The sequence below is a fragment of the Eucyclogobius newberryi genome, unplaced genomic scaffold (assembly GCF_026437365.1).
Source record: "Eucyclogobius newberryi isolate DKJ021-1_F unplaced genomic scaffold, fEucNew1.0.hap1 SCAF_19, whole genome shotgun sequence".
Lineage (NCBI taxonomy): Eukaryota > Metazoa > Chordata > Actinopteri > Gobiiformes > Gobiidae > Eucyclogobius > Eucyclogobius newberryi.
The window spans coordinates 27,907,403-27,921,234 of NW_027315823.1; the positions used below are offsets into that span (position 1 = coordinate 27,907,403).

The 13,832-nt window shown below is 45.1% G+C and overlaps 1 protein-coding gene across 1 annotated transcript; it reads left to right on the top strand.

Moving 5' to 3' along the window:
* The first annotated feature begins 120 nt into the window (after positions 1–120).
* On the top strand, positions 121–13,718 carry npepl1 (aminopeptidase like 1). The gene is made up of 12 exons (XM_072452560.1): positions 121–402; positions 5,310–5,495; positions 6,150–6,320; positions 6,415–6,504; positions 6,626–6,707; positions 6,913–7,055; positions 7,561–7,638; positions 7,732–7,832; positions 8,517–8,640; positions 9,510–9,686; positions 10,720–10,830; positions 12,407–13,718. The coding sequence occupies exons 1-12, from the start codon at positions 253–255 to the stop codon at positions 12,557–12,559; spliced, it is 1,566 nt and encodes a 521-aa protein (XP_072308661.1). The 5' UTR covers positions 121–252; the 3' UTR covers positions 12,560–13,718.
* The last annotated feature ends 114 nt before the right edge of the window (positions 13,719–13,832 follow it).

A 13,832-nucleotide genomic window follows, 5' to 3' on the forward strand; every position in this document is an offset into this window, starting at 1 on the left:
CTTAAAATGTCAAATCAATAATAAAAATAAGACTATGCCATGCACTCACATACCAAGAGGCGGCGCTCTAACCGCTGGACTTTGGCCTGCGCCTTTCCCATAATCATCCCTGGCTGTGTTTTGTCCCTCTCACGCTGCCGTCGCCGGTGTCACTGCAGCGTGTTTGGGTTGCACAGTTTGTTCTTTAGAGACGCAGTGAAAAATAAAACACTCTTCTCGTTTGTTTCACCGACGTGTTTCGCCTCACACAACATGGCGAACGTGTTGCTGGAGTTCAAGGCTTCTGCCGGGGACTCGGAGCCACAAAATCGGCCCGTTTTGCTGCTCGGGACTCAGGCGAATCTGCAGCAGCTGAACTGGAGTCAAGTCAAAGGGAAACTGCAGCCCGCGGTCAGCAAAGAGGTACAGCGGCTAATGCTAACAACTTCAGCTAACTACGGCTGTGTTTACTGTTCATGCGCAATATGACTTTGTGTTTTATCATTTCGTGTTTGTTAAAATGATTATTGATCAGTTCTGTCTACATTGAATGCAAGCAAAACAGAATAATACGTAGTTAGCAATCGAGATTTGACTCCGAGTCAGTGTTTTATTTAAAAAAGACGTATCCTCTTTTTTTCCCCCCAAGGTTCTTAATATTGAACTAGAACATAAGTAGATCATGAATTTGCATATTAAGCCCCGCCTCTTCATAGTGACGTTTCATTGTAACAAGTGGCAAATTGTCATTTATATGTTTTAATTTTTTTAATGACTTTTCTGAGCACTCGCGAGACAAAACAGCATTAACTCAAACAGGCAAGAAGCAATGAAAATACAACTTTGTGCAAACTAATGACGGGAACAAGTTAAAAGCTTGTTAGAGTGGATTTAACATAATATCTCCCCTTTTTAATGTTTTATTGCCGATAAACAGGACTGTCCCTTGTTGTTTTGGTACGTATAATACAAGGTAAAAAAAACGTATGATGACTACAGTATAATAATAGGAACTCATAGTAAAATAAAGTGTCAAAAACAAAATAAAATGGACTGACCTTTTTCCATTATTTATTTACTGTCCATATTTGACTTGTTCATTGTTCAATTACATCCATCCATTTTCTGCCCCCCGCCGGGTCGCGGGGGCAGCAGTCTGAGCAGGGACTCCCAGACTTCCTTCTCCCCAGACACTTCCTCTAACTCCTCCGGGGGGATCCCGAGGCGTTCCCAGGCCAGCCGAGGGACATAGTCTCTCCAGAGTGTCCTGGGTCTTCTCCAGGGCCTCTTCCCGGTGGGACATGCCTGAAACACCTCCCGAGGGAGGCGCCCAGGAGGCATCCGGAACAGATGCCCGAGCCACCTCAGCTGGCTCCTCTCGACGTGGAGGAGCAGCGGCTCTACTCCGAGCTCCCCCCGTGTGGCCGAGCTCCTCACCTTATCTCTAAGGGAGCGCCCAGCCACACGGCGGAGGAAACTCATTTCGACCGCTTGTATTCGCGATCTTGTTCTTTCGGTCACTACCCAAAGCTCATGACCATAGGTGAGGGCAGGAACGTAGACCGACCGGTAAACAGAGAGCTTTGCCTTTCGGCTCAGCTCCCTCTTCACCACAACGGTCCGATGCAGCGACTGCAGCCGCTGCACCGATCCGCCTGTCGATCTCACGCTCCATCCTTCCCTCACTCGTGAACAAGACCCCGAGATACTTGAACTCCTCCACTTGGGGCAAGGACTCCCCACCCACCTGAAGAGGGCAAGCCACCTTTTTCCGGTCGAGAACCATGGCCTCGGATTTGGAGGTGCTGGTTCTCATCCCAGCCGCTTCACACTCGGCTGCAAACCGTCCCAGTGCATGTTGCAGGTCCGGCTTTGATGGAGCCATCAGGACAACATCGTCTGCAAACAGCAGAGATAGAATCCTGTGGTCCCCAAACCGGACACACTCCGACCCCTGACTGCGCCTAGAAATTCTGTCCATAAAAATTATGAACAGAACAAGTGATAAAGGGGAGCCCTGGCAGAGTCCAACATGCACTGGGAACAGGTCTGACTTACTGCCGGCAATGCGAACACAGCTCCTGCTCCGGTCATACAGGGACCGGACAGCCCTGAGCAAAGGGCCCCGGACCCCGTACTCCCGGAGCACCCCCCAAAGGACACACCGAGAGACACGGTCGAATGCCTTCTCCAGATCCACAAAGCACATGTGGACTGGTTGGGCAAACTCCCATGAACCCTCGAGCACCCGATGGAGGGTATAGAGCTGGTCCAGTGTTCCACGACCGGGACGAAAACCACTCTGCTCCTCCTGAATCCGAGGTTCGACTATCGGTCGGATCCTCCTCTCCAGTACCTTGGAATAGACCTTACCCGGGAGGCTGAGGAGTGTGATCCCTCTGTAGTTGGAACACACCCTCCGGTCCCCCTTCTTGAACAGAGGGACCACCACCCCGGTCTGCTAGTCCAGAGGCACGGTCCCCGACCGCCACGCGATGTTGCAGAGACGTGTCAACCAAGACAGTCCTACAACATCCAGATACTTTAGGTACTCAGGGCGGATCTCATCCACCCCCGGAGCCCTGCCACCGAGGAGTTTGCGAACAACCTCAGTGACTTCAGCTTGGGTGATGGATGAGCCAGCCTCCGAGTCCCCGGTCTCTACTTCCTCTTCGGAAGACGTGACTGAGGGATTAAGGAGATCCTCAAAGTATTCCTTCCACTGTCCGACAACATCCCCAGTCAAGGTCAGCAGGCCTCCACCCGCACCGTAAACGGTGTTGGTGAGGCACTGCTTTCCCCTCCTGAGGCGCCGGACGGTTTCCCAGAATTTCTTTGGTGCCGACCGATAGTCCTCCTCCATGGCCTCCCCGAACTCCTCCCAGGCCCGGGTTTTTGCCTCTGCGACAGCACGAGCCGCGGCTCGCTTGGCCTGCCGATACCTGTCGATGACCTCCAGAGACCCACAAGCCAGAGTGGCCTGATAGGCCTCCTTCTTCAGTCTGACGGCATCCCTTACCACCAGGTTCGGGGGTTGCCGCCACGACAGGCACCGGAGACCTTGCGACCACAGCTCTGAGGAGCCGCATCAACAATGGAGGCGGAGAACATGGTCCACTCGGACTCAATGTCCCCAACCTCCCCCGGGACATGGGAGAAGCTCTCCCGGAGGTACGAGTTGAATACCCTACTGACAGAGGGCTCCACTAGACGTTCCCAACAGACCCTCACAATGCGCTTGGGTCTGCCAAGTCTGTCCGGCTTCCTCCTCCGCCAGCGGATCCAACTCACCACCAGGTGGTGATCGGTTGACAACTCTGCCCCTCTCTTCACCCGAGTGTCCAAGACACGCGGCCGGAGGTCAGATGACACGACAACAAAGTCGATCATTGACCTCCGGCCTAGGGTGTCCTGGTGCCATGTGCACTGATGGACACCCTTGTGCTTGAACATGGTGTTCGTTATGGACAATCCGTGGCTAGAACAGAAGTCCAATAACTGAACACCGCTCGGGTTCAGATTGGGGAAGCCGTTCTTCCCGATCACCCCTCCCCAGGTGTCACTGTCATAGCCCACGTGGGCGTTGAAGTCCCCCAGTAGAACAACGGAGTCCCCGTTCGGTGCACTGTCCAGTACTCTCCCAAGGACTCCAAGAAGGCCGGGTACTCTGCACTGCTGTTCGGCCCGTAGGCCGCCACAACAGTGAGAGACCTGTCCCCCACCCGAAGGCGGAGGGACGCGACCCTCTCGTTCACTGGGGTGAACTCAAACACGTGGCGGCTGAGCTGAGGGGCTATAAGCAAGCCCACACCAGCCCGCCGCCTCTCCCCGCGGGCAACACCAGAGAAGTAGAGCGTCCAGCCCCTCTCGAGGAGATGGTTCCAGAGCCCAAACTGTGCGTGGAGGTGAGGCCGACTATATCTAGTCGGTATCGCTCAACCTCCCGCACAAGCTCAGGCTCTTTCCCCCCCGGCGAGGTGACATTCCATGTCCCCAGAGTTAGTCTCTGTGTCTGGAGATCTGGTCGCCGAGGCCCCTGCCGTCGACTGCCGCCCAGATCTCTCTGCACCGGCCCCTTATGGATCCTCCTGCGGGTGGTGGGCCCACGGGAGGGCGGCCCCACGTCGTTCCTTCGGGCTGTGCCCAGCCGGGCCCCGTGGGGTAAGACCCGGCCACCAGGCGCTCGCCATCGAGCACCCATCCCAGGCCTGGCTCCAGGATAGGGCCCCGGTGACGCCGAGCCGGGCGACGTAATCGACCTTGTTTGGTTCAGAAGCCCTTTATGATGAGTTCACAATCTTTGTCTGACTCGTCACCTAGGACCCGTTTGCCTTGGGAGACCCTACCAGGGGCTTGAAGCCCCCGACAACATAGCTCCCGGGATCATTCGGGCACTCAAACCCCTCCACCACGTTAAGGTGTCGGTTCAAGGAGAGGTGTTCAATTACATGTACACGTCAATTATTATAATTGCATTATTAAATAAACAATTCGATTTTCGTCAGTTACATGTTATTCATGGATATTCTCCCACCAGTCAGTATATTTCAACCTTTGTTTGGTTGATAATGTATTAAATATTTACTGACTAGTCGGCTACTAAAATAATTGTTAGCTGTAGGATAAGATGATAAGATACACACTGAAATGCAATAATAATAATAATGGATAACTTCTTAAACATATACTTGAATCTGGTATAAATATACTTAACCTATTAACCTAGTGAACATGAAGTCTACAATAACTGCTTAAACTCTGTAGTGTCTTGTGATATTAACCCTCTATATTATCCTGTTTTTGTCTAAGTTTATTCCTAGTTCAGTTTTATCTTAGTCTAGGTTTTGTCCTGGTTTGACCTTATTACACTGTGTCTTGTGTGTTTGTTTCCTGATCTCTGATTATCCAGGAGCTGCGGACAAAGTCCCCAGGCTATTTGTGCAACAGGAACTGGACGAGCTTCAGTGAAGACGCTCGCCCAAAGTCTACACTGTATTCTTCTAATTATTACCCAGAGTGCACCTGTTCAACCGCTGCTGTTACATAAAGTTATTGTCAACCTGCAGTAATAAATATAGGCCGACGTTAACAATGAGGGCCCAGGGCTAAAGGAGAGTTCATCACAACCTTTAGCAACAGAACCAGTTTTTAACGAGTGTTGTGGAAATTGCCTCGTTATCGTTTATTTTTGTATGTGTTTTAGAGTCTGTTATAAATGCACGATCACGGTTAGTTTTATAGTCAACACTATTATTCTGAGTAATCGTTGCAGCCCTGATCTAAATGTTCCCGGTCTGAAGTGTAAAATAGTCCCGTCTGTGTCGTTTCAGACCTGGCAGGCGGCTCTCTCGGCGCTGAACCCGAACCCCACCGACAGCTGCCCCTTGTACCTGAACGTGGCCGCGGTGGCATCTCTCCCGGCACGAGTCAGCCGCCACAACAGCCCCTCGGCCGCTCACTACGTCGCCCGCCTCGTCCGCTCGTGTCTACCGGGAGGAAACAACCGCTGCATCGTGGTCAGTGACATGGCCCTTACTTTACTTAGAGAATATTGTGGAAAAGAAGGAGGAAAAACAAAATTACCCATAGAATAGAAATACTTTTTGGTTTCTTTTTTTTTACTACATTTCCATTAGCCACAGGTGTAAAGAAGAACTGTCAAGAAAGGCAGTTTAATGGAGTATTATCTGCTTTATTCATATTGTGTTGCCGCATAAATCCCAGCAAATCTTTTATCGCAAGATTGCTTTTTTCCCCGTGTCTTTTTTTACTCTTATCAGCTGTAACCATTTATTCAGAAGGGGTTGGTGCAATTGTTAGTTCAGCTTCAATGTTTTCTAGTTCCCACATCTGCAATCTATAGTTGGCTTTGGAATCTCCACTGATTTCGCAAATTTAACTGGCAAATTGCAACGGCTGCAATTTTTGGAGTGCCATCATTTCCTCCACGAACAACAAAAATATCTTGTCCTATTCTGCATGAAAACTGCTAACCCTGTAGTTTAGATCTGTACAAACACATTCTGAAATACATAGGATTATTTTATTTGTGGGTCCGTTCATAGTTAAAATGTAAACTTTTAACCAAATCCTTTTGTTGAACCAAAAATTGAATTGCAGCGTATGGAAAAAGGAATACTAATAATTAAAGGCTTATTTTGTGGCTGTAGATGGTGTGCGAGCGCTCGGACGTGTTCCCCTCGGCCTGTGCCATCTCCAGAGCCTTCCCCATCTTCTCCCGTCGCTCTTCGGCCTCGCGTCGAACCGAGAAGAAACGTGTCACCGTGGAGTTCGTGATCGTCGGCCCAGAAGGCAGCCCTTTGGAGCCCCCCGAGCTCGAGGTGACTCGGAGCTACAATCCGATAATCTTTACTAGTCGTACTAATGGAGATCCAATTAAAGGCAACAAACTAAACTTTATACGTTTGTCGTCAGTGTTTGTCGAACGCTGCTGATGGAATCCGCTTGGCCGCTCGTATTGTCGACACGCCCTGCAACGAGATGAACACTGACCACTTTTTGGATGTAGGTTTCACATTTTCTTAAGCGTAAATTGATTTTTAATAAATTAAATTACATTTTTTTAATTGTACCATTGTATTTAAAAAAAAAAAAAACATAAATAACTGTCTTTTAATTCCTCCAGGAAATCAAATTTGTTGGTGCCGAACTAGGAATTACTCCAGTGATCATTCGCGGAGAGGAGCTCAAACAGAAAGGATTTGGAGGTATGTTTTGTGTAGATTAGACACATGAACTAAATAAAGTAAACATGACAACCGTTCTGGAAGAAAGGAATATGCATTTCAAGGCATTTTGGTGGATTTCGAGTTTAATTTCTGCACTTGTTGTCCTTCTGTCCTTCACTTTCTCGTCGTTCACGTTTCTCTAGTGGAACCATTGTGGTAACGGTAGCACTTGTTGTTCTCTCAGGGATTTACGGAGTGGGAAAAGCGTCGGAGCATCCTCCAGCGTTAGCCGTGTTGAGCCACACACCAGCGGGCGCCACTCAGACCATCGCGTGGGTGGGAAAAGGCATCGTGTACGACACCGGCGGACTCAGCATCAAGGGAAAAGTATGTACTAAACATTTGGCTGGGACGATATATCGTTTTGAAGTATTTATGTCACAGTTTTGTTGTATCGCACCGGAAACCGCGCATCAGTCAGTGTTGGTGACATGAAATCTGCAGAACAGGACAGAATACAACCAGCAATTGATCTGCCAAACACACCACGTAACCAAATACTTGTAACGTCTACTTTTAGGTGGTTTCATCTTGCATGTACACGTGTATTTGTCAAGGTTTAAGGCAAAGCTGGTGTTGGCATCAATTGGCGTCGGTGCCGATTGATTTAAAACGTGGAAGAGCGCTTGTGTTACAACCCGAGACATTGAAGCTCTTTTACAAATGCCAGACTGAGTTACAGTTCGTTTATCACTTTTGGAAACTTGACTCGAGCATTATTGAGGTTATTTCAGGGAAAGTTATTTTTTACATACCAATAGTGTTCCTGTGCGTACATTTACTCTGCGTACATTTACTCTTTGCTGTTTAACGTAAAGTATTCATTCTGCAGACCACCATGCCAGGGATGAAGAGAGACTGCGGTGGAGCTGCTGCCATTCTGGGAGCGTTCAAAGCCACCATCAAACAGGTCAGACACTTTTTATTATTTTTTATTTTATCACTACACTTTAATTTCGATATTAGTAATAATGTAGTTTATTCTTGACTCTTTTTGTCTCAGGGATTCAAGGATAACCTCCATGCAGTGTTTTGTCTGGCGGAGAACTCTGTCGGACCCACCGCCACTCGCCCTGACGACATCCACACTCTCTACTCCGGAAAGTAAGGCTCCGTTTTACGTCCGCAAATGTTTAAATAATGTTAATAAGAGCATGCGACGGGTTCCTGTGCTTTTCTAATTATTACTTTGTTTGGCGGGAGTGGCAGTTTGGGAAGAGTCAAATAAAAGTTGAAATTTACAGGATGTAGTGCTGAGTTCTAAAACAAATCCTTCCATCTATGTCATAAATAAGGGACAATTTATACTTGACTGTCACAATTTTCTGACAGTTAATTGTCAAATGGGGGAAAAATCTTCTAAATCTAAATAATTCTCACTACGTTTCATTGAAATGTGTCGTCTAACCTGTCAGATGCACGTTAAAGAAGATGTAATGTGCTTTTTTGCAGATATTTAGTATTAAATCGTAACGGATGAATCAATATTTAGCATTTTGTTCATTGCAAACTGAATTCTGATGCAAAACAACTTAATTGAAACCAGTTCATGGACTTTGTGCACAAAACTGCAGAATTGGCAGAAGGTTTTCATTTACTTGTTTTTATTGTTTAAAAAAAATTGTTACGTTGACATTTTAACGCGTATTCCTCAGCGTTACTTACATAGAGTTACTCAAAGTAATCAATCAAAATGCTTATCCGGTTAAGTTAAAGATGAAGGAACATTGTTATACTGTTGTTAAAGGCTCATAAAAGTTGATGTGACGACTAAACACGTTTGTAAAGGACGGTGGAGATAAACAACACGGATGCGGAGGGGCGGCTGGTGCTCGCTGATGGAGTGGTCTACGCCTGCAAAGACCTCTCTGCCGACATCATCCTGGACATGGCCACACTCACTGGGGCTCAGGTCGGTCAGAGAGATTATTCAAAGTGTTCTCTGAAAGCTGTGGCACCTGATTCTCTAACCATGAAAAGAGGAAGTGTTTAAAGGACAAATATTATGCATTGTTTGTATTTTTATCAGCCTTTAAACATGCTCTTGAATACTTTTAGTTTGGCATCTCATGTTTTAGGACTGAAAAAGAATTGACGTCTGTCTCTCTGCGGTTTCCCACGACACTGAGTTTTGAAGCCATCTACTGGCTACAAAGGGAATTACACGGGTTAATAATAAACAATTGGAAGGTTTTCTCAGCGATGCAAGGCAGCCACACAGTTGTACAGATGATGATTAGATGGCAGAACTGCTCAAAAGATTAAAAAATGCAGAGAAGATTCCCAAAGCCACGTCAGTTATCGAGGAGATTGTTTTTGCGCTCGGAGGGGAGAGAACTTCTTAACAGGATTCATCAAACTAGTGAGACTGAAGCTAAATGTAACTCCAGGTGTGTTTTTAAACAGTGTTAGAACAGGATTAAAAGCTAAAATAGTCAATTTAGCATAATATGTATCCTTTTAAATCTGTCTAACTTGTTCCTATCTCTCAAATAAATGCGAAAAAAACAAATTGGCCTCTATGGCTGCACACACACGGGAAAAATAGGTAATTGCATTTTTTTTTTCCGTCTTGGAAATATCTTCTTCCAATTTTGCATAAGCCCTTTTATATTCTTTGTTTTGGTGAGCAACATGTGAGATGATCTGCCCACGAGTATAAGCAAGCAAAAGAAAAAATCTGTAATTTCTTTAGGGTAAACAATTTTAACCTGGTCAAAAAGTCCATTTTGCTCAACATGTCTGCTGCGATTCTAATGTCTCTGTCTGTGTCGTCTGTAGGGCATCTCCACGGGGAAGTTCCACGCTGCTGTAATGACCAACAGTGACCAGTGGGAGGCGGCGTGTGTCCGGGCCGGCCGCAGCAGTGGAGACCTGGCTCACCCTCTGGTGTACTGCCCCGAAATGCACTTCGGCGAATTCACCTCTGCAATGGCCGACATGAAGAACTCTGTCGCGGTGAGTTTGTCTCTCGCTCAGCTTCAGCGTCTCTGCAGCAAATATTTGGTTTTCAAATAATAATAAAAAAGGGAGTGTCTGCAGAGCCGCGGCCGAAAAAGCCATGTTATTTTTGTGCTGGCCGCGCGCTGCGGCTCTTGAAACTGCGCCGCTATTTGACTGCGCCGCGGCTCTCCAGTCACGGCCTAAAAAAAAAACACTGTTATTTTTATTCTAACCGTTTTAGTGCTGGGTTAAGGTTAAGGTTAGAGTTAGAGTTAGAGTTGGAGTTAGCCATGAGGCTATAACGGGCTATAAGGGAAATGCCGCGGTCCCTGAAACTGCGCGGCCATTTGACCGCGCAGCGGCTCTCCAGTCACGGCCTAAAAAAAAACACAATGTTATTTTTATTCTAATCCATCCATTTTCTACCGCTTGTTCCCTTTCGGGGTCACGGGTGACTGGAGCCTATCCCAGTGACTTTGGGCCTTAGGCGGGGTACAAAATGGACAGTGGCCAATTATAACATTATCCAACTGCTGAATAAATCTAGTCGAATCACATTTTATTGTGTCATTACCACATAAAAGTATCTAAACTGGAACCATTTAAGGTGTAATAACACTGGGTATAACAACACCTAGTGACACGTGTCGGTTAATTAGTGGATTTTGTATTTGTAAAGAAAAAAACTGTTACAAAATGTCTTACCTGTACTTAAAATCAATCAGAATTTATTTTTTTTCTCTTTGACACATTAGTTTGCTCTTTTTCAGATTGTTGGTGTAAATCTAAAAACAATCGGTGATAAGTGTTAATTTACTTATACAAAAAAAATATATATACACCATTGTCCCAACAACATGTATGGGAAGTATTGTGTGAACGGCAGTGATTTTGCCCCATCTAAATGAAATGGTGTGAAACTCAAATGTAAGCATCAGTTACAGAAGCACAGCCTTGTCTTGTTTGTCTGTCACTTGCCAAACTATGAAGCGATGTTCTGGGACGGACTTGAAATTAAATATTGTACGGACTTGTTGTTTCTTTACAGGACCGAGAGAACGCCCAGAGCTCGTGCGCCGGGCTCTTCATCGCGTCACACTTGGGCTTCGACTGGCCCGGAGTCTGGGTCCACGTCGACATCGCCTCGCCCGTGCACGCCGTGAGTTTAATTCCCATTAGGGTTTTTGATAACAATGAGGCTAAGAACAGTAGCTAAGGCCTGGAAAACACAGGGATCGATTTGCGAGTCACTGATTTTCTCATGTTCTCGAATAAAGACTGTCCATTTCTCCTGCTGGTCAGCCTCAGTACTGCGCTTGAGTGACAGAAGGATTTAACGCTGACTTTAGAGACTTCACGCTGACCTTGGATCGTGATGACATTGAAATGGAGAAATTACTATGTACATTTGCTTTTGGAATTTTTTTTTGCCATTTTTTAGCTGCTGGCTTTAAAGTCGAGATGCATCTTTGTGAAGGCTTTTTCCAGTTAAGTCAGGTTATGTTTAAACACAGGAATATTTCTGACCACTTAATGACATCACAAGTGGAAACAGAGCTTTTTGAAGAGGTCGAGCGGCCTACATTTTCAGAATTACTCAATCATGGCTGAAAGAAGTAGCTAGCCTTGCAGTCTAAAGTTTAATGGGCTTCATTTTTATAGCTTACCACTGGAGCAGTGAGTGTCTTGTGACGAGCTGCTCATTGTCATGTGACGAGCTGAACTCATCAAACTGCTTACAAAATCACACATTGTCTTTGCACATGTCATCAGTAACATGTTTTATATCTGTTACTCTGATAACCGCTTCATCAAGAACATACATACCAGAAGAGTATTAAGAGTGTAGTTCTGAAAAGCACATCACTGGCCTTACTTTATGACACTGTTGCACTATCATTTAATATGCACTTTGCTTATTTGTTTACATATTTTAAGTTGAGCTGCTATTTTTATTTAATTTAAATTTTGCACTATTATTTCTTATTCAAGCTACCTCAATGAAAGGTGCACTGTAAAAGTGTTGTTTGTGATTTGTGCATTTTTTTTATGTGTTGCGAAAGTATCGGATCGGGACTCGGTATCTGCAGATACTTAAAATCAGATGACTCGGAATTGGATCGGGGCCAAAAAAAACCTGCTCGGGACATCCCTAGTATTTATACTGGTCGTACATATAAATGATGACATCACTACAGTCAAGGTTATACATAATTTACACAAAGAAACGACTTTACAAAAAAAAAAAAAAATACTGTTAACATTAATTCAGCAAAATAAAGGTGCTCTTATATATTTTCCAAAAATTGTGACATTAGATGAGATTTTTCTTAGTGTTTGCTGAGTCATTTCCTAGTGTGATGTCATCGATTACAAACGGGAAGTGAAACTATAAACTTAAATGAAAAAAAATTGTGATCATTTTTGCCCAAATTTTAAATATTTAAATTGTAACTGCATTTTAGTTCAATAAGTCATCTGACCTGTAGGGGGCACTTAAAGCTCTGATTTTTACCGTTTTGAAGTGTGAAAACTAGTTCCCTGTAGACGCTCACTTACCTAACGCCGTCTGATGCTTTTCTGATATAAAAAAAAGTGGTTAATGTAAGTTTTTTTGGTCCATAAATTGAAGTAAAAAGACTTTGCTGTTAAACTGTCACGATGATTATGTTTTAGTTTTGATAGTGGAAACATGTTGTCGCGCCTGATCTCACGTTGCCTTCATCTCTCCTCAGGGCGAGCGTGCCACGGGCTTCGGCGTGGCTCTGCTCATGGCCCTCTTCGGTCAGGCCTCCGACGACTCCATTCTGAAGCAGGTCTCTCCGCTCGGCCCCTCAGCCGCCGGCGACGCCACGGAGCGAGACAGCAAACGGCGGAGATTAGTCTGAAAAGAATGTCGGAAGATGTACGACTTTCCTTCTGTCCACTGCCACGCCACACCTGTTCACAGAAGCATTTATCCATTATTTCACAGTACAACCTTAAATAAGACGATAAGTTAAAAAGTGATCGAATTAATTAGTATATTTAGACTTTATTAAGATACGATTTGCCAATAGGACAAGTCATTTTTGTCATCATTTTACGTGTCGTAGCGTTTTGTCCTCATTTCAAGTGAGAAAATGCTTGTCTTTTAAGTAAAACAAGATATTTTATGCCTGTTCCATTGGCAAGCTTACCAAATATACCAAAACAAAATAAATACCATTTATTTCAAGCATTTTTTTTTAAACTTATCTTAAATTAGATGGCAATTTTTCCTGTGTAACTAAGCAGTAATCCTATTCCTGGATCAGTGTTCTGCTAATGTTAGACATTTCACATTCTTAACTAGTGAAAGTTCTTTGTCTCAACATTTTTCTGTTATTTTTCAAGCAACACGAACGAGTTAAAGCCACGGTATGTAACTTTCCAGGCTTCATTTCCACAAACGTCTAAATCAACCCTCTTTGATTTGGTTTTTCACCATCTTTACTTGTGTACAGGTTAAAGAAACACTATGTAACTTTTTAGACCCAGTTTCCCCAAATCAAAACTCATCAAATCGTTTCAAAGATCATTAGGGTTTGGCGTTCGGAGAATTTGAGTCGTTTGTCACTTTGCCTTGATTTAAAATAAAGGCCGTGGCTGCAGAGCTGCGGGGTCAAATAGCCCAGCAGTTTCAGGAGCCGCAGCACAGCCATATAGCTTCATGGCTAACCCTAACCCGGCGCGGTCTAACCCGGCGCGGTCAAATAGCCCAGCAGTTTCAGGAGCCGTGGCACAAAAAAAACATGAAGTTTCGGCCGCGCGCCGCGGCTCTGTAGACACTCCCTAAAATAGATAAAAAGTTGTCAGCAATAACGGTTTTTGGGATAATTTTTTAAGATTGAAGTTGGGAAATAATCTAATGCTCTAGGTAGTGTTGCTTTAACGGAAAAATACCTCTTGAACTTTATTTTTTGTTGTAAATGGGAAACGGAATTGAGCCATGCAACATTTGACAGAAAGCGCCATTTGAGATTGATCACATTTTCTGTCCTGAAACAATAAAGCAGTGCCATCTGATGTACGCGTCTGTGTATTTGTCAACTTTTACACACGTCCTGTTCTAGTCAAGTAATCAGTGGCAAAAGTCAACGGTGATAATAACTCTGGTGAATTTACTTGTTCTTCTGTTTT